General features: G+C 51.4%; 11 protein-coding genes across 11 annotated transcripts; 5 read left to right on the top strand and 6 right to left on the bottom strand.

Annotated features, from left to right (window-relative positions):
* Positions 1-132: 132 nt before the first annotated feature.
* On the bottom strand, positions 133-2,307 carry AA0111_g8147 (hypothetical protein; the record flags this gene model as incomplete). Its single annotated transcript, XM_028654562.1, has 1 exon — positions 133-2,307. One exon carries the CDS (start codon positions 2,305-2,307, stop codon positions 133-135), a length of 2,175 nt encoding a protein of 724 aa, XP_028504187.1.
* A 665-nt stretch (positions 2,308-2,972) lies between these two features.
* On the top strand, positions 2,973-3,821 carry AA0111_g8146 (hypothetical protein; the record flags this gene model as incomplete). Its single annotated transcript, XM_028654561.1, has 2 exons — positions 2,973-3,021; positions 3,076-3,821. The coding sequence occupies 2 exons, from the start codon at positions 2,973-2,975 to the stop codon at positions 3,819-3,821; spliced, it is 795 nt and encodes a 264-aa protein (XP_028504188.1).
* A 622-nt stretch (positions 3,822-4,443) lies between these two features.
* AA0111_g8145 (putative sterigmatocystin biosynthesis monooxygenase) lies at positions 4,444-6,401 on the top strand (the record flags this gene model as incomplete). The annotated part of the gene is made up of 3 exons (XM_028654560.1): positions 4,444-4,676; positions 4,796-5,194; positions 5,243-6,401. 3 exons carry the CDS (start codon positions 4,444-4,446, stop codon positions 6,399-6,401), a joined length of 1,791 nt encoding a protein of 596 aa, XP_028504111.1.
* Positions 6,402-7,897: 1,496 nt separating this feature from the next.
* Positions 7,898-8,376, top strand: AA0111_g8144 (hypothetical protein; the record flags this gene model as incomplete). The annotated part of the gene is made up of 2 exons (XM_028654559.1): positions 7,898-8,083; positions 8,143-8,376. The coding sequence occupies 2 exons, from the start codon at positions 7,898-7,900 to the stop codon at positions 8,374-8,376; spliced, it is 420 nt and encodes a 139-aa protein (XP_028504275.1).
* Positions 8,377-11,023: 2,647 nt separating this feature from the next.
* On the bottom strand, positions 11,024-11,881 carry AA0111_g8143 (hypothetical protein; the record flags this gene model as incomplete). Its single annotated transcript, XM_028654558.1, has 1 exon — positions 11,024-11,881. The coding sequence occupies one exon, from the start codon at positions 11,879-11,881 to the stop codon at positions 11,024-11,026; it is 858 nt and encodes a 285-aa protein (XP_028504189.1).
* Positions 11,882-12,128: 247 nt separating this feature from the next.
* Positions 12,129-13,301, bottom strand: AA0111_g8142 (hypothetical protein; the record flags this gene model as incomplete). Its single annotated transcript, XM_028654557.1, has 3 exons — positions 12,129-12,559; positions 12,610-12,915; positions 12,965-13,301. The coding sequence occupies 3 exons, from the start codon at positions 13,299-13,301 to the stop codon at positions 12,129-12,131; spliced, it is 1,074 nt and encodes a 357-aa protein (XP_028504190.1).
* A 2,076-nt stretch (positions 13,302-15,377) lies between these two features.
* AA0111_g8141 (hypothetical protein) lies at positions 15,378-16,397 on the top strand (the record flags this gene model as incomplete). The annotated part of the gene is made up of 1 exon (XM_028654556.1): positions 15,378-16,397. The coding sequence occupies one exon, from the start codon at positions 15,378-15,380 to the stop codon at positions 16,395-16,397; it is 1,020 nt and encodes a 339-aa protein (XP_028504191.1).
* A 293-nt stretch (positions 16,398-16,690) lies between these two features.
* Positions 16,691-17,764, top strand: AA0111_g8140 (hypothetical protein; the record flags this gene model as incomplete). Its single annotated transcript, XM_028654555.1, has 2 exons — positions 16,691-17,226; positions 17,281-17,764. 2 exons carry the CDS (start codon positions 16,691-16,693, stop codon positions 17,762-17,764), a joined length of 1,020 nt encoding a protein of 339 aa, XP_028504192.1.
* A 168-nt stretch (positions 17,765-17,932) lies between these two features.
* AA0111_g8139 (hypothetical protein) lies at positions 17,933-18,187 on the bottom strand (the record flags this gene model as incomplete). Its single annotated transcript, XM_028654553.1, has 1 exon — positions 17,933-18,187. One exon carries the CDS (start codon positions 18,185-18,187, stop codon positions 17,933-17,935), a length of 255 nt encoding a protein of 84 aa, XP_028504265.1.
* Positions 18,188-18,748: 561 nt separating this feature from the next.
* AA0111_g8138 (hypothetical protein) lies at positions 18,749-19,830 on the bottom strand (the record flags this gene model as incomplete). Its single annotated transcript, XM_028654552.1, has 2 exons — positions 18,749-19,628; positions 19,709-19,830. 2 exons carry the CDS (start codon positions 19,828-19,830, stop codon positions 18,749-18,751), a joined length of 1,002 nt encoding a protein of 333 aa, XP_028504264.1.
* Positions 19,831-20,710: 880 nt separating this feature from the next.
* AA0111_g8137 (Kinesin-like protein 5) lies at positions 20,711-23,910 on the bottom strand (the record flags this gene model as incomplete). Its single annotated transcript, XM_028654551.1, has 4 exons — positions 20,711-23,092; positions 23,139-23,373; positions 23,426-23,665; positions 23,717-23,910. The coding sequence occupies 4 exons, from the start codon at positions 23,908-23,910 to the stop codon at positions 20,711-20,713; spliced, it is 3,051 nt and encodes a 1,016-aa protein (XP_028504258.1).
* Positions 23,911-24,445: the final 535 nt, after the last annotated feature.

The following is a 24,445-nucleotide window of genomic DNA, read 5'->3' as shown; positions in this document are numbered from 1 at the left end:
CAATTGAGAGTTGTTGGTCGTGACATTCATCTATACAAAAAACAGACCAAAAAGAAGGGTATCATTTCCAATCCGTAGTCCCCAATCCCGTGACCATGTATCCATCATCATATATTATTCAATACTCATTACTCATACTGCAATAGGTGGTGATGACCTAAAACTCATGTTATCGTCATCGTCATCAAAGAAAGAAGCCACTTCCTGCGTCGACATAGCAAAGTCTTCGAAACACTGGCTCGTCCTCGGCGCCGCAGCAGATAGTTTCGAAGGCGGTGTCGGTGTCGGCGCGCATTGCTTCTTGGCTGGAGGAGAAGCAGATTGTCCGGATGGCGTTGTTGTAGCTTTTCTCTTCGCATAAGGGCCAGTCATGGACTTTGGTAGCTGAGACGCCCTCAGTTTCGCGAGTTGTTCCTGGAGGTTTCCATAAGCAAAGGGACCTGGGTTCAGGCACTTCCCAGCTATCTTCTTAGGGGGTCTCGAAGTAGCCAATGGCCTGCTTGAGTTCGCAGAAGCCCGTGGCGTGGATTCTTTCTGCGTAACAGCGGCATCAGTTCTTACAGGGCCGGTCAACGGCTTTACCGGCTTAGAGGTGGGGTTGACCGAGGGCTTTGCTAGCTCAGAGGGAAGCGGCAAAGACATTGGTCTTTGTGCGGGCCGAGGGTTTCCTGAATTCGCCTGCAGTGGCACAGAAACTTTGCTAGGCGCAACGTGCGTGACAGGAGCAACTTTACATTTCTCCCCCTCTTTCCGCGGCTCTTCGTCAAGATCGTCGAGAGAGAAGTCGAAGTCTTGGGTCGATATAGGAGGAATGTCATCAACTACCGAAGGCAAAGTAATCGTTGAAGGCTTCGGTGGCTCTTTGACTGTGGGTGTTGCTTCTGAAGCAAGCTCCCGCGAAACCTGGGTACTACTTTCAAAGAAATCATCCCAGCAGTCGGTCGGTGGCAATGGTACTGACGAAGTCTTTTTTAAAACGGACGTGGGTTCGACCGCAGTAAACGAGCTGGACTTCGATGCTGGAACTCCAGGGAGCTTGAAGCCTGGATTTTGGTTTGTGGTAGGCTTTGCTTTGACAGCAGGTGGAGTCGGTTTTCTCGCCAAGCTGGGAGGTGGCATACGTCCAGGTATCGAAGGGAGCCTAAACCCGGATCTTGATGTATCCCGTGGCACGCCGGATGGTGTATAGTCGATGGCCACACGTATGGGAAACTGTGTGCGTTGAAAAGGATGCTGGTCCAGATTCTTGTACTTTGCGATAAATGGAACCCGCGTCAGGAAGGTCTTAGTTCCCTGTAGCTGTCCATCTAACACCAAGCATTCTAATCGATCGTTCTCACATCGTAAGACTCTCAGGTGCTGGCTCTTGGACAACTGGCTGCTTGTGTGAAGATCCCGAAGCACTGTTACAGTGCAGCCGATCTTGACGCGCAGACGATGTGGTGGTAGCCCTACTGGATTCAGCTTGTGCAGTAGCCCTAGTGAAGGATCCCAGTCTGGTGTTTTGAGCGAAAGATCTTGTGACAGCAGTTCAATCAGAGGCTCGGGCAGTTTGTCCAAGGCAGCCTCGACCGCTTTGTTTATGGGTCCGTGAGTACGTGCGAATTCGCGATCATCCCGTGCAGAAATTGGCTGCGGCGGGGGACTTGGTGCGGCGAGCGGAGCGAGGGCGATAGGGTGAACAGGTACAAGGGGTTGTGCGATAGCGGGCGGAGCAGGCGCGATAGGAGCAACAGACTCGGGAGGCCGGACAACAGGCTGTAGCTCCTCTACCGGGTCTGACATGACCATATCATGTGCTTCGAGAAGTGTGTCGTCGTCTAAGTCATCATCGGCCCACTGCTGTCCGGAGGATGCAGTCGTCTCCGGCAAATCAACTACCGTGTCTTCCTCATCGTCGTCATCCCATGGCTCCTTCTCCATCTGTTCCGCAATCTCTTCTAGCTTCTTGGTGAGTTCCAAGTTCTTTTTACGCTTCTCCTCTTCCTTCTTCCTGCTCAGTCCTAGGAATGCTTCCATGCCATTCTTCAACTGCGCCTGCGTATGGCTATATCCAGCAAGCTGAGTCGCTAGTCCAACACCAATTTGTTGCCTTGCTCTTGCCTCCTTCGCCTCTTTTTCTTCGCGCTTCTTCTTGGCTGCTTTGCGACTATCCTCGGCTTTGCGGGCGCGGGCGGCGCGCTGTTCTAATTCGGCCTCGCGGTCGAGCTGCTTCTGCTGCCGCTCGTTAAGACGGGGGCCATTTTTCTTGGCCAGTTTTTTGAGCTCGGTAGATGTTTGTGCGATTCGATGAGGAGTTGGGGCCATGATACAACGCGCATGGCGGTGAGGGGTGCGGGTGGCTGCAGGGGGAGAAACGTACGTGGTGGCGAATATTCCCTGAAGCCTGGAACCGCGCTAAGACACGCAAACACGTGCCCGGATGACGTGCATCAAAACAAAGTATTCCGACGACTAGGCTATTGCTGCCACCTCTAGCGAAAGCCACAACAGCTTTTCATTGTCATTCCCCTGTCAAAACGGGCATATTTTCCGTGTCCAAAAACGACCAATCGAACATGCAGCGGCCTGCCGTGCCTCACAAGTCCATGCGCGCTGTCAAGTTCACGTAAACACTTTGTTGATAAACGGCACACGTTCGCATCTTCTCCATCGTCCGATCATATCCTAGGTGTAACTTGACAGGCGTGCGTGGAGTAGAGCCGACATGACTCGCTTGTTGTTGTTATCACCAGGAAAACCGCAGCCGACATTGAGCTCAACCCCGCATACAAGCATCTCTGACAGCAGCAGGCTTGCAGGAAATCATCGACAGTGCATGTTGAAGGTGCTCTCTAAGGCTGACAGCGTCTTGACTCGTAACATCAGGCTAACATCAAGAGTGGTGACAGCAGTGCGTACCATTGACATTCCGTGGACCTGACAATTGATAGCTCAGTACAGCTTGCAGAGTACACGCTGAGCAAGGAAACATGTCTTTCGTACTAAAGGGTGTAGCATATATCACGGGTGCTGGATCTGGTATGTCTGGTCAAGCTGTGTAGCATATCCGACCAATGAGCTGACATGTTTAAGGTATCGGCCAGTACACTGCATATGCTCTTGCAAAGCAAGGCGTGCGCTCATTCGCCTTGCTGGATCGCAATCCCATCACCAAGACCGTCAGCGAACTGAATAAGATCTCACCAGATGTCTCTGTCAAAACGTTCGAAATCGACGTCACTGATGAGAAAGCCGTTGATGACAGTATAGAGAAAACGGTAAAGGAATTTGGACGGCTGGATTACGCGGTCAACAATGCTGGCATAGGTGGAATGATCAAAACGACAGATCAAATACCTAAAGACGACTTCGAGAAAGTCATGGCTGTCAATACCATCGCCGTATGGCAATGTCAGCGTGCGCAGATCCGCCAGATGCTCAAGCAAGAGAAGCTTTCGGACTCCTATCGATCATACCGGGGCTCTATCGTCAACGTCGCATCGATGTACGGCCTGGTTGCACCGCCACTCAATGTGCCTGCCACCGCATATGCTACGTCCAAGCATGCTGTCATTGGCCTCACGAAGTCAGATGCACTCGCTTTCGCACACAAGGGTATCAGAATCAACGCGATCTCCCCAGGTTATGTGATGACACCCCTAGTGAAGGAGCACATGAGTCAGGGCGACATGATGGAAACAGAGAGGAAAAAAGTCCCTGTTCACCGCTACTCGGAGATGGAGGAAATCGGCGACTGTATTGCATTCCTACATTCCCAAGCGGCAAGTTACATGATTGGCGCCACATTAGTCGCGGACGGAGGATACACAATCGTCTAGAGCATCGTACTAGCCCAAGACCTGAATTATCAACATCCGTCTCACACGTGTCCTAAAACACGTAGTCCTCTTGTCAAACTTGACCTTCGACGCAATTGTGCTTTGCGTGGTCGGTCGCACCTCGGCAGAGGTTCTCCACCCCAGTTCTCCACCTAATCCCCGCAAAGAAGGAAGACGCCACTTCCATATCCGAGAAAGATCTGGCTACTCCGAACGCCTCTTCGATTGGCTGATGGGTCGTCTGACAGATCATTCATCATTGCGCGACTTGGGTGTCCCGGCATTGTTGTCTGTGCAACCCTCGGAAATGCTTTGCCAGATAAAACTCATGAGTAGCCATTGGGATCGTTAGCCCACATCACGAATCGTCACCATCGTTCGATGTTCTAATCATGCATTCACTTTATTCGCGTAACCCCAGATTCAGGCATTCATTAAATTGACTCGCTATGTGGAGTCATTGAGCTAGGACCTGACTCTTGAAGCATGGGGATTTGCGGTGCAAACACACCGGAGCAAAGTTTAAGAGGTTAAGAGCCCTCGTAGCGGCAACAGTTTCCACTCACTGCTCAGCTTCAACTCTGCTTTTCTTCATCTTCTCGCTAGTTGTACACTATTGACAATGGCGGACGGCTTCATCGTTCCATCCACGGCTGCGCCAGAGACTGATGCTCAGCATCGGTTACGGGGTCCAATTCACGCGCAACGCCATGTGCGCGTCGTCTGTATCGGTGCAGGTGCTTCTGGACTTTTGATGGCATACAAACTACAAAAGCACTTCTCAAATTATAGTCTCCAAGTATATGAGAAGAACGCCGAGGTTTCGGGGACTTGGTACGAGAATAGATATCCGGGGTAAGTGCAGATCCGAATGGTTGTTGCGGGGGATCATGCATCCTTCGCCCCATGATTTACCGAACCGGCTGCAGCAAAGCGGCGCAGTTAGCAGAACCTTGCTAACATCTCGATTCAAGATGCGCGTGCGACGTTCCTTCGCATAACTACACTTGGTCATTCGAGCCGAAATTAGATTGGTCCGCGGTATACGCCGGCTCGAAAGAGATCTTTGCCTACTTCAACGATTTCGCGCGCAAGTACGGTCTCCGCAAATACATCAAGACACAACACCAGGTTGTTGGCGCAACATGGAACAAGCAGAGAGGAGGCTATGATGTGCAGGTTAAAGACCTAGAGAGCAATCAGATCGTCAATGACCATTGCGACATCTTGGTAAACGCGTCGGGTATTCTGAACAACTGGCAATGGCCCGCCATACCGGGTCTGGACAAGTACAAGGGCACACTACTACATACCGCAAATTGGGACGACAACGTTGACCTTAAAGGCCGCCATGTTGGCTTGATTGGAAACGGGTAAGTGCCTTACGTATGGTTCCCTAGCTCAGCAACTAACTCCATCAGTTCCTCTGGTATTCAAGTCCTCCCCACCATCCAACCACATGTTAAGAAAGTCACAACCTTCATCCGCGAGCCCACATGGGTCTCACCCGTGCAAGGTCTCGAACAACACGTCTTCTCCGATAGTGAAAGACTCGAGTTCGCCACCAAGCCTGGCGCATTAGTCGAATATCGCAAGCACATTGAGCGCGGCCTAAACGGCCAATTCGGCATCTTTCTCAAGAATACAAACGTCAACTCCGACACAGAAGCCTACTTCCGCAAGCAGATGACCGAAAAACTAAACAACGAGTACCTACAAGAGCGCTTGATCCCGAACTGGCATGTCGGATGCCGACGATTAACACCAGGCGTCGGCTACCTCGAAGCCCTAGGAAAACCCAACGTACAAACCGTCTACGGCGAGATAAACTCCATCACCGAGCGCGGCTGTGTGTGCGACGACGGCAACGAATACCCCGTCGACGTACTCATCTGCGCCACAGGCTTCAACACCTCCTTCAAGCCTCGTTTCCCTGTGATAAACTCCTCTGGCACCAACCTCCAGGACGTGTGGGTCAAAGAACCACGCTCCTACTTTGGTCTCGCGGCCGCTGACTTCCCAAATTACCTCATTTTCCTAGGACCCAATTGTCCCATCGGCAATGGCCCCGTTCTAAGCGCTATTGAGGCGCAGGCAGATTACATGTGCAAGCTCATTGATCGCTTCCAAACACACAACATCTCTACTTTTGCACCTAAAGCAGAAGCCATTGATGACTTTGTAGCTTTCAAAGACGAGTACATGAAGCGCACTGTCTGGCATGACGCCTGTCGCTCGTGGTACAAGTCTCTCGGCCCAGATGGCCCCGTTACGGCACTCTGGCCTGGCTCTACACTTCACTACATCGAAGCCCTCATGGAGCTCAGGCTGGAGGACTGGGATGTGAAATACACTGGTAACAGGTTTTCGTGGTTGGGCAATGGTTATAGTCAGACGGAGATTGACCCCACGGCTGACTGGGCGTTTTATGTTAGGGAAAAGGATGATGATGAGCCGATAAGTAGGTTGAGGAAATTGCAGCTGATAAACAAGAGTGGGACGTTGGAGCCGAGCGAGGGTGTGAATTTTGCGGGTGGAAGGGCGGAGGGAGTAGCCAGCACAAAGGAGTCCAAGCTATAGACACAGGCTCGAAGGAAAGATGTTTACGAATGTATGATTGGTACGAAGAGACACTCTTCAAGGCGATGTTGATCATAGCTAGGTGTTGTACTTGTGTCCTGCTCAAATGTGGAAGAACGATTTTGTCTTAAGATCTTGGCACCTGTGAGTTTTGTGTTCTAGTTGTTATCGCGTGCATCTTGGACAAAAGCCTCCAATACCATGTTGGCACAGTACGACGTTGGAAACAAGAACGAATGCCGCCCAAAGGATGCTGACCTGAGAAGTTTCCGTTACGACGGTCACTGGATTTGTGCTTTAGTGCACGGAGCTCTGGAAAAGCCGCGTTCCGTTGAATACGGCCTCACTTACTGTACGGGAAAACCTCGGCACTTTCAACGCGCAATGAAACGCGACAAACGCGAAGATAGCTACACCGGTCAAACACTTACCTATCAATCTTCACGAACGACGCGTGAACTGGTCAAAAATAGACGAGGCCACCGTAACGATCCATGGCGCGCTGACTTGTGATTCGCGCTAAAGAACTCCGGCTCCCCAACCCGCGGCGCCCGTCGCTTCTCCCGCCCCACCAGCGAAACATTCCGACACAGCTCTTGACCAGCACCCAATTACTGCAGTTGGGAATAGCGACCGAGCTTTGGAGATCCGGAGAATATGGATTCGCTTCGTTATCTGCGTGTAAGCATTATACATTGATCGACAGCATCGATGAGCAACATTGCAGACGCCTTACGCAGGTCAAAAGCTGAAAAAACGAGCGGCCGGCAGACTCGTTCCAGAAAGCGCCTGACGTCGCAGGTAAACAGTAGTCACGCACACAATTCTGTTTGGAACTACGCGACTCGAAGAATGTTTCCGAATTGCCCGCAAGAGCTATTTCCAGCTCTGTCATCGATCCCTTCAAACGTGCCAGACCCTGAGTTGTTCAAACTTCACTTCAAACTCCACAACTCAACCCTGTAGACCTTCTCTCGGCTAATGAGGTGATCGTCCCACATCACCATACCCAACCCAGCGCGCCAACGCACAGACATTGCCTATCCCGTTGGTCGGAAACAGAAACGATGCGTTTCGATAGGTACTATTCTCGTTTTTTGGGCGAACGGATGATCGTCGGCGTGGTACAAACGCATGCATGCGCAGTCGTACCAACGTCTGGAATACTGGGGTAGGTACCGGTATAGTGAGGACGCCATGCCGTGTCAGGGGTGTAAGACGTGCATCTTGACTGTGTCTTGACGTTTTGGACAACGGATCAGGGTCATTGAGAGTTTAGAGTAAAGGCCCTGGGTACTCGAATACGCGAGTAAGACCGGTAAGTTAGAAGATATATATTCTACTGCTTCCATCGCAAAAGCAAAATCATCATCCAACAGCTTCTACTTCTCTCATCTACTCTACAGCACTCTCAACAACTACTCTATTCACCATTACTGCCGGCCAGTTCCTTTAATCCTCTACCCATTTTCTCACCCAACAACAAATATCTCAAAATGCCTACTTCCCAGATCTCCACTCCCCTCAACGGTGTCGATGCCGCTATCGTCATCTCCGCTCTCCACAACCACGACCTCATGATCAAGACGCTCTGCCCAGCGCTTGTCAGCTACGCCTTTGAATCCGGCGACAAGGCTACTTCAGCTACCTACACTGTCACCGACAAGAAGCCCATTGGCCAGGTACGACTTTCCAATTCCTGCCTCCCTTCTGCTACAAACAAGACACTAACATATCGCAGACTACCTACAAGTTGACTCTCACCAACGTCCCCGAGGGTGTCGACTCTCTTGTCAACGCTAAGCCCCCAGTCGGTGTCCTCACTATCAGCGGCAAGTGGCGCGTTGCCGACGGCAAGCTCAGTGAGGAGATTGACATCGACGCCAACTTTATGATGAAGAAGGTTGCTAAGAGCAACGTTGAGAAGACTCACCCTGAGCAGCACATGAAGCTCTTGGAGGCCGCTCAGGCTTAAGCGAGTGTTACAAATCAATGACGGAGCTAGAGGGATAGAGATGCATGGGCGGGAGTAATGCCGATTGCATTTGGGTTTGCTTAGCATTTGAGTCGCGATGGCTGGGATGTGGTTGTACGCATAGCTTGGTGTTTTTTGTTTGCAATGAAGCATTTTATCTTTTGTCTTTACTACGACTATTGACCATGATTGAGGTGGCGAACTGATCTCAGCTCTCGAACACCATCCTTTCCAACTTGTTGCCTAATGAAGCACTTTTGTGGGGATATTAGAGCCTGTTAAGAATGACAGTACTATATTGCATCCAAGACCTCTGGTTAAATACACCCGGAGCTGCCACAATTCTACCATGTCTAAAAGACAGCACCACTCAACACTTGCATAGTTGCTATAACAGGGAAACTATGTTATTAGAGCTACTGCTCACTTCACATCATATCCCGTTCCAAACACGACCTGAATTGAGACAGATTTCCCCATCATCCACCCAATCCTGATCCGATGATCGTCAATCGTCGTTGAACCTGCCGGGCAGTCGCCACATCCAGTCGGAGAAAGGTTCATACGCAGTTTGCCAGTCGAGAATCTCTGCGTAATCACTAGTCGCTCGAAACTCGGCTAAGGATATGAGGTAGAGCGTGCTGCACTTGGTCTCATTGTTGCACATCAGGCGTCTGGAGCGGAAGCAACGCGCAGGCTCGTGCTCATCGATTTTCACACATCGTGGATCACTGTGGCTACGCACATCTCCTCTTCTGATCTGTCGTTCTTGCCCGATTATGAGTGTATCCAGCGACGGACACCTAGACTGTTGTTTCAGATCCGCGAAGAACTCCCTCGCCAAACAGTGAGTCAGGTTGTCAAAATAAGCCAGAACGCTGCAGTCGTAGAGAAAAGCTTGACGGAGATGGAGGGTGCGTAACTTAGATAGCTTGTGTATGGGTAACTACTTCACGTTAAAGATATAACTTGTACTCGAGCAAGGGGTAGTCTTACCAGGGAACTATGAAAATCATCACGTGACATCAAAGATTTTTCTGTGATTCTATACCCAAATTGCTCTAGGTTGGGACATGCCAGACAAATCTTCTCCAACGTTCCTTGCATAACAACGGTGTCGCCGCAACCAACGTTACGGTCCTCGGCGTTGTGTATGGACAAAAGGATGAGTTGCTGTCCAACATTCCGTAGACATGCCATGAGGGACTCGAATGACCGCCGATTCCAGCAATCCCACTCCAAGCACAGACTTTTTAACTCGGTACAGGAATATAGTAACGTATCAAAGTCCTCTAAGTTGATGTCGTTGTTATGTATATAGAGACCTAGATGTTTTAATTGTAACTTGTGGCTACCAAGCCCATGTGCCAGAGCGCAAGCGAACTTCACGGCGTAAGGAGATCCCCAGAGAGTTAAGTGTGTAAGCTGTGAGAATGACATGATCTTGCTGATCCCCTCATAGAGAGACTCGCTAAGGGCAACTCCGGACAGTGTAAGTTGTCGAAGGTTCTCTAGGGGACCAGAATGATTGCTTCGGCATGAAAACGCCTTGGCAAGGCTATCACCAAGACTACGATCATAAGTTTTTCCCTCCTGCCCAGATTCTGTGCCAATGTGCAATCTTTCCATTTGCTTGTACGAGCTGATTTGTGAGAAGAAAGTCATCAACCTCTCCTCATCAAACTTTACCCAGTCGGCGTACACGTAAGGAAGCCAGAGGTCTGCCGTTTTTACAAATTGAAGGGAGTTCAACAGAGTAAAGTCGTCGAGCCTAAGATGAACATGTTTCAGTGTGACCGCCTGACGACGGAAGAGATCATGCGCGGTCTCCGCATGAAAGGATAGTGTCGAGAGGAACCTGCAACAATTCAGCAAGATCTATGCTGGAGAATTCGTTGTTTCGTGGCAGAAGCATATCATGTAATCTCACAGGTCTGGCGCTTATGCCACCCGGGTATTACAGAAGTGAGGTAACGCACCGGAAAGTGTGCAAACGATTGGCCGGGAAGTAAGCTAAGACTGCTCTTATCTGACTGATCTCCACTGGCCTCAGCTTTTCTGCCTTGTTGAAGTGTTGATGTGCTCGGACCTGGAATTCTGGAGCTTCTGGTGGTGGTAGACTGTCCATCAGCGTCAAAGACCTGATCGCATCAAGATGCGCTTGAGCACCTGCGTCCATGCAGCGTTCGAATCGCACCACCTCATCTTTATCAAACACATTGATTGTAACCTTCCTGTATAGTAAAGGCCTAGCTAGGTCGTTCCACGCTCTTGAGGCTAGACATATGGCTTTCAGGTGTGAAGGCAACCGGATCTGCGTGGTTCAGTACAGAAACACTTAGCTAGTAGCTGCACCTACATAATCCAGTATCAGAAGCTGTACATCAGCTGGCAAAGTCACTAGGGTTGACATCGTCGCATGCATTTGTTGGGCACGTGGAGTGGAGAAGGGAGTTGTTCAGCGCCGCGGAGCGGGGCGGCTCATAACGCTTGTCTCGGCATCCAAGTCAGGATTAGCATATCTTGCCCCTGGAGACGGCATTTCGACTTGTATCCGCCCAAACCATGAACGCGCTTTCTGCTCACAGTTATGCAAGCCAACAAGCTCCATTCAATCATGGTCTAGTACTAGTAAGAATAAAGCTACTTACTCGATCATAAATTCTCCAATTGCGATAGAAGCCTCTTTTGACAGCGCCCCAACTTCCTCACGAACATGTGGTTGATCAGCAAAGTGATCGAATCTGCTTTGCCACAGCAGCCATCGCCCACGTGACAAACCTGGCTCACCGTCCCACAAGTCTGTTTTCACCGCCAAACCCCTCTCCCAACCTTTCCCGAACACCGTGTTTCCCCGCCTGTACATATCAAGTCCCCCCACCAAGACCCACTTTGCAGCCACCACCAAGTCGTAGCTCATGAGCTCTTCAGCATTGATGGCAGAATGTTTGAATGAGGTTGGGCGGAGATGTTTGTCAAAATCTAACTCCCGTGACTGTCGACTCGTCTCAAGCGTCTGCCGAAGACAAAAGAAACCAAAGATAAAATATCCATTGTCAAAACCGGACTTGGCCAGCTTCACAGTAAAGACGTTATAACTGACCCACCTATCACCAGGTGTGGTTGGTGTTGGCGCTTGCTTATCTTCCGGGTTCCAAAGGTATCTTAACCCTGACAAGCCATCGTAGTCTTCACGATGTATCGAGGCGAGGTAGTTGTAAACTGGGTTTGGTGAGGGAGGTATATCACGGATAGCGAAAAGAAGTTTGATGATAGCGTCGTGCGATTCCGAGAACTCAGCTACTGTTTCTAGCAACAACCGCACGACGTCAAATCCCTCATCTTCAGGCTTCGACGACGACATGCCGACGGAGTCCAGGATTGCTTCCGCAGCAGATGCAGGCGAGGTGTCGTTTGAGACAAGATCTGCTAGGATTCTGTTGCATTTTTGTCGGGCGAAATTGGGCCTACTAAAGCTCGCCTTCTGGATGAACCATTGATCCATGGCGAAAAGTTATGCCTGTGAAAAGTGTTGGCGTGGTGTTGAGATTGGAACCACGCAGCTTCTTCTGATTAGGCAGCTGTCTTGGCACACCCTGCGTCATAACTAATATTCGGCACTAATCGCAAGGCTCATGTGATGGTTGTTTACGCACTTGCAGCTAGGTTTTCAATAACTAAAGCTATGTACAGCATTGTTTGATTTTGAGTGTGATGCGCTCCACAGATCGTTCTTCCCTTTCCATGTCACCTTACTCCTCGGAGAGGACGTCCTTCTTCTCCTTTGGGGGCCTGAATCCACAGTACAAGCAAGTGTCGGGGTATCCCGCCCATGGGCTTCCCTTGACTGGTACGCCACCGTTCGCGGTCCACATGTTGACCGGCTGAGGGTTCTGCTTCGCCTTGGGGTTGACACCGACATCGATAGTAGCATACAGACCGTCCTCGATGGTCTTGCCAATGAGCGAAATCTTCATCACTGGATCATCGCCGCCTTGCTTAGCCATGTTGAAAAGTGGGTCTGCTGCGTTGGTAGTAATGGCTTGCTTGTTGGTGTTGTAGGGAGACGTCTTCTCCACTTGACCCATGAAGTTCTGCTCGATATAGAATTGGCCAACGTGCGAGATGGTACCGCCCTGAATGGTGTTGTTGGCAAGGAGCTTAGCACCATGGTGGATGATGGCTATGATTGTTAGCATCGATGTATGTGCGAAAGCTGGTAGTGAGGCTCACTGTGGAGATGATTTGTGCGGCCAACATAGTGCCCTGGGATCAAGGTGATGAAGGTGGCGGTGCCGTTAGCACCAGTGGGCTGCACACCCCGAAGAGCATTGGTCGCAATAGCAGTAGCAGAGCCATCGCCATTACCCTTTGCCTGAACACCGGTGTAAACACCAGTGGCGTTGCTTCCCCACATCTCGACGTAAGCATCGGTGACAGGCTTGCAAGACGAGGTGTCGATGATGTTGATATCCAGATGAGTGATAGCACCCTTCTCTCCAGTCAAGATATCCTGACGGACGAGCTCACCAGTAACCCCTAGAAGCTGTGAGCAAGCCTGCTCCGTCAGGTGTGATTCTCCACTTACAGTAAGGGCCTTCAGTAGCCTCAGGGTCGAGCGTGCATGCTGCCTCAGCACCGTAGCTTTCTTCAACTTCAGCAACGTCGCGGCGGACGAGTTCATGTTCCTTTGCGAAACCAGCTGCGACCCGAAGTTCGTGAAGCCTGGCCTCACGTCTTTGGTGCTGCTCACGAACCCATCCGGTCTCGACGAGATCCCGCTTACATGCCTGAACACTTCGACGGTTCGGGTGATCCAAATGAGCCTGTCGCCTCAAGATCTCCCTGTTGGTGTTGCCGCCAGGATGCGCGACAACACCCGTAGCCAAAAGGACGGCGGTAAAAGCTTGTGTGAGCTGAACCATGATTGATGACGATGCTTTGTGAACACGAAGAGTCCCAGGACAACCCTCACCATGCCATGCTTTCGACCTTTTTATACATTTGGCTCCCTGCGCGCCGATGCGTCACTTCTGCAGGTGCCGTCAACATCGTTCTGGATCTACGGATCTGTGCTGTCGCCATTCTCGTCACCGCACAGTCTAAACGGTTTACCCTGTTGTGTGCTACTCTCCACAGATTGTCCAGGATGATGTCCATAATCAACATGGTCGTGATAGGCAGCGGCAATTGTTCGCTTCAGTACACGCGCCGCAGCTATATTGGCGTTCATCTAGTGCCCGATCTTGGCGGCGGGGGGAATATCGCATGGTAGTCTTGGTACGACTCTCCAGGACGTCGTGTGGCTAATGTGAGCCAGTCGCATATTAACCGGAGGCTCCACGCGTGGTGATCGGTAGTTGAATGCGGTGTGATGCGTCCGTGTAGAGATCTAGTTCTAGGAACATGGATTCGGGAATACAGAAGCGAATATTTTTGTGTGTTCATAGCTACGTTAGCTACCTTCTGATTTGAGCTTGATCTGATGTTGTTGAATGCTGCGCGTGGAGACCGGGACAGAAGATCATGGACCTGACTTAGCCAACCTCGGTTAAGCGAAAGGAGGGCGGTTGGATTTTATTGGGCCTTGGATGTACTGTAGTATGTACAGTTGGGCGGCCAAGACACCATCTAGGTATACGCGTGCATTAATGAAGACCGGTAGGATTATAAGGTGGAGCAAATGACATGATCTGTATTGCTCAGCACCAACAATGTCGTCGCACGGATCGGGCTCATGATGCCGAGTGTGCGTGTCTCATGTGCCAGGCACGAAGCGGATCCTTGTAGCTGCGATATGTGACATGGTTTACAGTCGTCACTTGGCCTGAGAGCGGCACTCGCAGGTGGCTCAATTACTCACCCGCTTCTTGAGCGCGGAATCGATTCCATAGACTGTGCAAACCGGTTCAGTGGCGGGCTTAATCATCCTGAACTGAGTTTGTGCAGCTCATATGGTTGCAGAGAGCCTCTTTCTCGGATCTCCTGCTCATAGTGGGTTACCCTTCAGACGATGCTTGTCGGCTCTTGATAACTCTTCCTTCGCATCTCGACATCCGATGCGAAACTTCTTTGCATGTGCATCTGCATCACCATTCTGGTTGAAAGATAACGACCCTTCCATACCTCTACTGTGAGCTATAGGCGACTGGAAGAACTCGATGGACTGAAGGACTCCATTCGGGGACATGTGTAGAATTCGATCACCGCTATTGGTAGCGGTACTGATATGAACGCTACTAAGGGGGCAGACAACGTGAGTGTTCCTGAGAAGAAACAGTGAGAACAGGAATGTGTCCACTTAGCTCCATGTCTTGCATATCCGACATGCCGTCCTCAAGCGCCGACACGCGATGGCGGAGCGTCTACAAACATGACGTGGCTCCTTGGGCATCATCGCGGAGAGATAGTGATCCCAAGCTCCTAGTACAAAGGTAAGGGACATATCTGTTACATTGGAGTTGGTAGCCGTAGGTATAGCGACGTAAGTTGAGGTTCGTGTCTTCCTAGTGCTTCGAAGCCTGGAATGTTCTCCCTGAGCTACGAATTGCACTAGTCCACATTGATCCCCACACAAGCGAGCCGTACCCGGCGGCCCACTCTCCGTACTCCTGGCCGAAACACCGACCCTTTACAGCTGAAACCCACAACGCCAGGACAGCCCCGACACCAGCGTCTTGTGATGTTTGGTAGCGCTTTCGCCAGAGTCACGGTGACGCGATCAAACCAGCGCCACACCTGCGTAACACGTTGAACGAATTACAATGCTATAGCAAGTCCGTACGGGGTACGCCCTTGCGGCAGTCACGGTAGTGTCAGCGTCTCATACGCACGAAGTCAACTATAGTGGCGAAACGCGTTGGCGTCTGGAGGTGATGAAGAAACGACGAAACATCGCAATGCTTTTGTAAAACCAATTTAGGCGTTCATGCTTGCTATTGCTAACATTTCCTTTACTTCACCGTTGTCGCTCCCGGCATTTCACAGAAGCATACATCGATATGGCAACCTTTCTCAATTCTCCGAACACACCCGCCGTCGCACATACATTTTATCATGACGATAATGTTTCTCGAAGTCACAAGGCAAACCTCTCTGGAGCGACCATGTTGGATCTGTTGAGTGGTCCTGAAGGTTCGATTGCCGCAGCCTACGAGTCTTCAAGTTTGCACCAACGGACTCCAAAATCGAGACGGCCTTCTCAAGCATCAATCACTAAATCCCAATTGCGCCAGACGAATAGGACATTGGTTGAAATCATTCACAGCGTCCAGGCTGAGTTGGCGACTCAGAGAGAAGCAATGCTCGATATGCAGGCGCGAATTGTTCAGCTCGAAAGCACGTCGCAAATCAAGATCGAACACTTTGCGCCGCGCCATACAATTGCCGGACACCGCAAGCGGTCTCAGATCAGAAGCAAAGAAGGTGCTATCCGCGAAACACAAAGAAGCTGGGATGCATTCCAGAAGGATGCTGATATGCTTGGTCCCCCCATTATCGCAAATGAATTCTGGAAGTCACCCAGTCGATTCTCTGGTTTCAACTTCAACTTCGACCTGCTCGAGACAATACCAAAATCGTCACATCCTCTTCCAGATGTGGATGATGTTCCGGATCTCACACCGGACGAGCAGCCACAAGCGTATACGCCAGGACAGCGCCGGATTCCTCCTAGGATCACCCGCATCAGGACAGCAGATCCCACCACTATGTATCACGATGCCGTGAGCGATATCAGAGAGCACGTCATCGAGTTCGACAAGATCAAGGTACCTATGCCACCGAAACTCCAAACCCCGCCACGAAGTGCGCGCAGCAGGTTGGCATCGATGCACAGCCCGGACGATGAGATCACGGCATTGCCGCAGATTCCACTGGTACCAGCAGCACCCACGCACAGCTCACATCGCAGTATTATGAGTATCAAGAGTCTGCTCCTGTACAGAACCTCTTCGAAAAGTCACAAAGCCGATTACGCTCAATCTGATCATCGCCGTTCAGGCTCGTCTATGCGCTGCTGAGCAGGCTGTAGACACCATACGCGGTGCTTATCGTCGCCCGACCCGAGCGCATCACCTCAGAACATAGACCAGAACAATCCATGTGGAATATCAATTTGACGTCTCTTTCTCCTTATGACCGTTGACTGACATGCAACTGCTGCCTGCTTAGAGAGACTTACCTCCGAGTTAAGGCGGCTTGGCATTTCTCGCGCTTTCCACCAACGAAAACGTCATTATTCGTTCGCATATATCATCGTTCCGCCTTCCGCCTCTCCAACGCCAACAACACTGCAAAGACGCACACGCGAATCATGGCGTCCCTCTTACGGAGACCGTTCGCCATTACGGCGACACTGCGACAAGCTTCACCGAAATCGCAAACCCTCACATTCCGCGCTTTCCACAACACGCCACTCAAGCAGCATCCGCACTTGTTCCGACCCGCAAAGCCTACGGTATCGACGTCGCAAAATGTCTCGAAGTTCCAGCAAGCGTTCCGACGCGGATACCAGCAGGCTGCCTACAACCCTGTAGCGCAGGGAGATATGCGACAGCGTCTGCTGTATGGAGGTGGCATCTTCGCGGGCACCCTGCTTGCGATCAATTTCATCTTCAATCGCGAGACACGCGAGGATGGTGGCATGCCACCATTCGAGCGCGAGTACCTCAACGACACCTTCATGCACACTGGCCTTGGTATTGGAATGATCGGAATCGCAGCCCGCGCCCTGCACATGAACGGATGGAGCTTCAGGCTTATGAGCGCAAACCCGTGGCTTGTGCTTGGTGTTGGTCTCGTTGGCAGCATCGGAACTATGTACGGCACCATGGCCACTTCGCCTTCCAAGTAAGTATAGAGATTGGTCGTCAACAATAGAGTAGAGATGCTAACAAGATGCAGCTACGTCCAAAAGTACGCCCTCTGGACTGCCTTCAACGGTACCCAAGCCCTCCTTCTGTCGCCACTCTTCTTTATGCACCCTGCCATCCTCGCTCGCGCCGGTCTCTACACTGCTGGAATGATGGGCTCCATCGCCTTCGTCGGCGCCACCGCCAAGACAGACAAGTACCTCTACCTCGGTGGCCCACTTCTCGCTGGTGTCGCAATCGTCGCTCTCTCCGGTCTCGCTCCCCTCGTCGTTCCAGCCACCGCTGCCCGCACACTCATGGTCACCGAGAACCTCTGGCTGTACGGTGGGCTAGCAGTCTTTGGCGGCTTCACCCTATATGACGTCCAAAAGGTGTTGAACCATGCACGCCAGGCTCAGGCCGGCTTGATCCCCAAGGACCCCGTCAACGAGTCCATCTCGCTTGAGTTGGACTTTATCAACATCTTCATCCGCATGGTACAAATTCTGGGCATGAGCCAGAACAGGAGGAAATAGATTTATCTCGAGATGATTGCATAAGGACGATGCGAAGCTGATCTATTAGGTCTTGCTTGTTCTTCATTTCGTTGCATATGCTATGAGTTTTCACTATAGCTGTATATTACTCCTCTCTTTGTTTTGTCATATATCATCAATGAGCAAAAACAATCGAAATAAATTTCATCACACAGCTTTAACGTCAGCCTTCTCCTCGTCCTGCTCCTTGTTTCTCTCGTCCTCGTCTGTCTCCTTATCCTCTTCCTTTTCCTTTTCCTTGCCTTCGTCCTCGTCCACGTCCTTCCCCGCCATCCGATCTCTCTCGGCAGCAGTCAGGTAAGTAAGATCGTCAATGAAACTCTCCTCAACTTCATCTAGCTCCTCGCGCACCACGGGTAGTACCTCGAGCAAGCCCGTGTCGTTATGGTGTTTTGCCTTCATTTCCGTTAGTGTGTATCTCGAATGCTGTCTGCATACCGACATACCTAAAACAACGTTTTTTCGTACATATTCTCTGCGAACAATCGGCTGCCTGGTATCTTTCTTCGCTCAAACTGGTCGGCATTGCAAGCATTGTATACCAGATTAGTCGTGGTGGTTTATGGGTTTAGACTTTTGTGGTGGTGCAAGGGTGTGATGATGCGAGTGAATGTGGTTGTTGAAACTCCTAAACTTTCAGACCGGTGAGCATGGCGGGAGTATCTACGGGCTGTAGAACGGAGATGAGCGACTGGGTGAGATCGAGACGAGGGCGTAAAACGCGAGGAGGCGTGCAGCTTAGTTACTTGACGTAGCAACAAAATACCAAGCGACCAACGCAAACCATTCCAGAAATCTTCTCGATTTCAAATGGCAAGAAACACTAATGACACTGGTTGTGAGTACTATCATGCACTCTTACCAGGCATATAGTTTCAACGTCCAAGTTATATCATGTTCCAAGCCCAGCAATAGGGCATAGAGACGCGTCTCAATTACACCTCCACTGTCTACAACATCTCCTTACTCCTGTCCAATCTTGAACACGTACTTGACTCCACTTGCCTTTCCATCCCTCAAATTCTCCAACCCCTTCTGCACACCTTCCAACCCACCAGGTACAACCTCATGCGGATGCGGTGTAAACCAACCCTCCGCCAACCCCCTCGCCATGTACCTAAACATAATAAACGCATAATCGCTGTCCTCGCCATGCGCTGTGCCCACCATAGTCTCAGACTTCTTCACACTCTCCGGAATACCCTCGTACTTCTTGCCTGGCAGGACCAAAGTGAGTTGGCCCTCTGGTTCGAGGACCTGGACAAGGTTTGTGTAGGAATTGTGTTCCGAGACGGCGTCGTACGCGTAGTGCAATTTCTGGCCTTTAAGGGCGTCCTTGATGCCCTGGACGACGGCTTCGTCTCCCTTGCGGTAATCCACTATCGTGTCGCCCTTTGAGCGGTCAATCAAGCCCTCTACAAACTTCTCGCCTTTACCCGCGACGGCGATGATGGGATGGATGTTTGCCTTTTGAGCAAGCTTGATTGCGAATGCGCCTACGGAGCCGGCGCCACCGTATACGACGAGCGGAGTGGGCTCCTTGGCGGGTGTCCAGGGATCAGGCAGACCCATGCGTTGGTGCAGGCCAATTGCCGCTGTCATGGCGGCGAGGGGGAGGGTGGCGGCTTGTTCAAAAGAGACGGAGGAAGGGATGTGGAAGGTAGTGTGCGCCCATCCTACGGCGTACTCGGCAAATGAACCGCCGGGCGTCATCATCTCGTGGAAGGAGGCGACCCGGTCGCCGGCCTTGAACTCGTAGACATTGGGGCCAACACTGTGGACGTAGCCTGCGATGTCGTCGCCACTGTTGAAGTCGGGTTTCATGTCATAGGCGGGGATTTTCCTAGAGGTTGTATTAGTTGAGGCTGTTGGATATTTATTTGTATTTCTAGGCGCAAACACGAAAGAAAGAACATGACATACCAGTCCTTGGGATTACTTCCGGAAACAACAACTTTGATGATGACTTGATTCGCCTGTGGCTCAGGGACAGCGACGTCCTTGACGGTGACCTTGAGGTCCTTTGCTACTTGTGCCTCCTTCATCTTGTATAGCTCTTTCTGGTGTTATTCTAGGATTGTTACAAAGTTATACTAGACTGCAATGATACGTTGTCAAAGTTAAGATAGGACGACGTGATGTTGAGTTCGAGGAGGTCAAAGATATCCCAACGGAAAACGAGGCGCTTAAGCATGTTTAAATCTCCCAGCCTTATGGAAGCTTCCACCGTCCCTTGTCCGACGTCCAGAACGTGGCATTGTGGATTAATAATGACGGAATGTGGGGTATGTTAGTTCGAGTGGAGTTGATCCAGTACGTTGTCGACGTCGATGACGCGACTTTTCGGTACTGATCCCACAACGGCCAATAGCCGAGATTGGCCGGGCTGGTTAACGTTTGCAGAGTCATGGAAATCCGAGAACATGCATGATGGACTTCCAGCTCTCGCTGAATCACGCATCATGATACACGCCATGTAATCGGGTTCCTGCATCCGATGGACCCTGGGGATATCCTGGTGTGACAACATGTGAGCGAGAAGCGATCGAACTTAGGCAATTATCATCATTAATCAGGGTCAAGTACGCGACAATAATCATAAAAGTTGAAGTGATGCTATTGACAAAAGACCCACTGCAGTACTCGCAAATAACTATACAAATACAAGCTGCACCCCAGATGCAATCGCAACCCAATGACTGACGCCCAGGGAACTGCCATGGGCAGGGAGATTACCCAGTAACACCGAACCCAAACCATCGTTAATGCGTCTAGACAGGGTTTTTGAGGATGAAGACAGACGCAATAAGACAGACACACCCAGTGCCGGATATCGAACGAAAGAAAAAGTCGTCAAAAGCCCCATCGATGTCTCCTCCAACCCCCTAAAACATCCAAATCAGCAAAGTCCGAGGCATATTACAATCATCGCCAAACGCTCTTAGAATTCGGCATCAAGCTACCTCTGCCGACAGACGAACTCCCACTCGTAATTCGAACGGCTCCCCTCGAATGCAAACTCGGTACTGCGAGTTCCGCAGTCCTCGGCCGAACGTCGTCACCGACATTCGCGACTGTCGTCCGTCTAACTGCGCCCTTCATGATGGGTGTAACGCGTGGGGACAGAACGCTGTGCTTCCAGTCAGCATCACCGTGATTGGATTTGACCATTCTGCGCGCCGCACCCGCGGAGAGAAGTGAGTTCTCGTTGGGCGGACTACCAACTGTTGTTGCTGCTGTTGGACTACGGCGGCGATGCGCGCGGTTTATAGGGACTGAGCCAGCGCCGTTGGTCGAAGAACGGCGCTTGATGGCATGGCTGATTTGACGTGCGTCTGAAGCCGTCCATTTTTCCCCCTCGGAAGAAGAGTCACCACCGCTGTTTCCCTCGGGTGCTGGGACTGAGGAGGCGTTCTCTATGTTGCTTAGAGATGAGCGCGGGTTGCTGCCGATCTCGCGGAGGGGCGATGCGTTGTCGGAATCGGAGGTGTATGCGGTGTTGCTTCGAGATGTAGGGGACCCGTCTGAACGCTTGGAAAGCGCGCCGACTGCGAAACGTGATGAGCCTTTCAAGTCGACGGAAGCTTTAGGCGGCGTTGGGATAGGCGAAGATTCGCGGCTTCCACTCCCATCATATCTGGCGATAGGGATAGAGGTCGTCGAGTAGGCCGGGGGCGACCTTCCAATGGCAAGGGCAGGGTTTGTTGGTGTGCCTGCTACCTGCTGTGGTGTTGCTGAGAACTCTGCTAGGGTACCGTTCTCAGTGTCATCCTTCCAGCGCACTCCGCGTTTAGTCTTGGAGGGTGACTTTTTCTTCTTCATTGGCGAAAACTGGATGCCGGACTGTCTCACTCTTCCCATCAACTTTCGGCGTGGTGATGACTTCATAGGCGACGAGGTGAGATGCGACGAATCCGCCATAGCTGGCAACGACAGCTTTGGCATTGCTATTGGTCGCATGGGAGAGGACTGAGATGGTTCTTGAATGTTCACTGGCTTCCTCCTTTTAGGTGTTCCTTTGTTACTTGGTTCGGAGAACTCAGTGATTGGCAGACCTCCGTCTGGTCGAATAGCCTGCGAGGTCGCGTTCGTGCAAGAATTCATAATCTTCGTAAGCAGCTTTCTCGCAGCCTCAACTGCTTGGGCCTCGTCCATCTGGGTGATCTGGCTTATGATTGTGACTGTCTCGATGTGCGCCTGGATCAGCGCCTGCACGATGGCAGCATCACCACCTCGTTCTTGATCCAGTAATGTGTTGAGTAATTCGCGGTCGGCATTCGATTTGAGCAATTCGTACTCTCGTGTTAAGTTCGCAGCGTCATGGCCATCAGCATTTCCATCCACCTCCGCCAGACCCTTCAGTCCAACACTCAGCGCTGTATCCATCTTACTTGTCCAGACGGTACGCTCCAATCGCCGATGGCAATGTTGCCGCGTCTGCTCAAGCTCTGCCGATATTCCGACTGCGGTGTCCCTCATTGCCGTAACTTGAGAAGGCATCTCCTCGTTTTCTCGAACATCCTTGACGTTATCAAACGCTGCGATCCACGACGAAATGAGCGAGATGCGCTTCTCTGCCGTCTTCAGAGTCCGCGACATGTTCAGTCGCTCACGGCGTTCAGGCTCAGAATCCGCATAAGCCTGGCGTAAGCGTACGACCGCGTCACGTACTATGCCATCCTTCTTCTCGCTTTGCTTCTGAAATTTGACCATGGCACTTCCTTCAAAATCCTTTTGCTTCTTCATCAACTCTTCAATCAAATGTCTCTGCTCATCGATCTTGACAAGGTAGTCCTTTACGTGTCGGTTGACATTGTATACGTTCTTAGTGACCTTGGTCTGAATGTTCTTCGCGCGGTTGGCATATCGAAGGGTGTTCTGCGTCTCATCGAAGTGGGCGCTCGACGGACTAACACAGACTATCATGACAGTTTTACAATTTCCGCCGAGAGAGAATTTGAGCAATCGCGTAAGTTTCGAGTTGCGGTATGGAATGTGGTTTCGTTTCCGGGGATCACACAGGGCGTTAATGCAGCTGCCCAGAGCAAGCAGCGATTTGTTGATGTTGGCACCTTCGGTGAGACGCTCTCCTCGGTTCTTGGTAGCGCTCGCTCGCTCACTACCTGCCAAGTCGATGATGCTGAGGGTAGCCATGGTGTGGGGTTCGTTGACCGAAGCGTTACGGTCCTTGGAGGAGACGTTGATCTGAAGTACGGCGTGCGATCGGGAAGAGGTAGCGTTCGCTTCGGTTGGAGACATGGTTCGGTATTCGTTGCCGCGGACAATGATGTCCATGACTTCTTGGACCTAGGGTTGTTAGACGCTTGTCGAGCAGTGGCTACCGGTTACTCACGCTTTGCGGCCGATGGCTCGAGAGACCAGCGACGGACACAGCCTGGTTGGCATCCTCACGCAGCATCAAGGGTTGCTTGCTGCCACCCTCCACCAGCAAGTCGCGAATCGTCTCGTTGTAAATCTCCAGGTAAGAGAGCGTGATCTCGGTGACCTTTTCATCCTGTATATCCTGAATCTTCTCAAACAGCTCTTGCATGGTCAGGAAGATGATTCCGGGCTGCTGTGATGTTCCACTGGTGACATGTTAGTCCTCCTCAGAGCAACTAGCGGTGTACATGAACATACGTGATGGTATGCGTCTTTCCGCAACCTGTAGCACCATACGCGAAGACAGTCGCATTGTATCCATCCAGTACGCTGTCCAGCAGAGGCTTCGTGGTAGCTTCGTATACGTCGCCTTGGGAGACCGTGTCGTCGAAGACGCGGTCGAAAGCGAATGTCTGGTCCTTTGACCGCTTGCCCTGCGGACCTACAGTCGATCGTCCGAACCGCTGAACTGCGTTGTCTTCTGGGGGATCGAAGATTCTGGCATCGTGTTAGCTTCGGTGACTTGAGATGACACGAAGCCTCTCCTACAAGCACTTCTCGTCCATGACCTTGATGACAGGTCGGATGCCCTTGTGGAGCTTTGGCGCTGGCAGTCCCGCCAGCGAGCCATCTCCGAGGAACAGCGTCTGGTCATCGTTCCTCGTGACCTGTGCTGCTTCCCGGATAGTAAAAGGGCGGACTCGTACGGTGACGGAGATGGAAGACGCGCCCGCGGCGGCCATTGTTGCGCCCAAGAAATGTAAGAAAATAAGGCAATCGCACTGCGCAGCCTCTTTGCAATGCGTATAGAGAAAAGAACTGCGAGCGAGGGGTTAGTGTTGCGGGCTGGAGTCGATAATGACGATGTTCCTTTCGGAACTTCTGTTATGGGACGCACGGCCGCTGGTAAACAGACAGGGATCTGGATGCGGCAACCACGACCCTGTTGCCAAGACCGCCCTCTTATCCCCACAATTTCCGACGTGGCTGCGACACCATCCGCCACATCTCTCCTGTCCTGCCAACGGGACCCACAATACAACTACCATAATCCCCATTGCTTCTTCAGCCTTGTGCGCTTGTACCTGTTGTCGTAGCTTAGGTAAAGGGGCAAGAGTGGGTCATCACAGCAAGTGGAGAACAAAACATGCGATGCGCATCTCACAATAAGATTTGAATATCATGCAAACGGGAAACATGCTTCCAACATAGCATCGTCAGCCTCATCCCTAACACCTCCTCCACTGGAAATCATCAACGTCAATCACCCACGGACCG

The sequence above is a fragment of the Alternaria arborescens genome, assembly GCF_004154835.1.
Source record: "Alternaria arborescens strain FERA 675 chromosome Unknown contig_20, whole genome shotgun sequence".
In the NCBI taxonomy this organism is placed as follows: Eukaryota; Fungi; Ascomycota; class Dothideomycetes; order Pleosporales; family Pleosporaceae; genus Alternaria; species Alternaria arborescens.
This window is presented reverse-complemented; position numbering and strand designations above follow the sequence as displayed.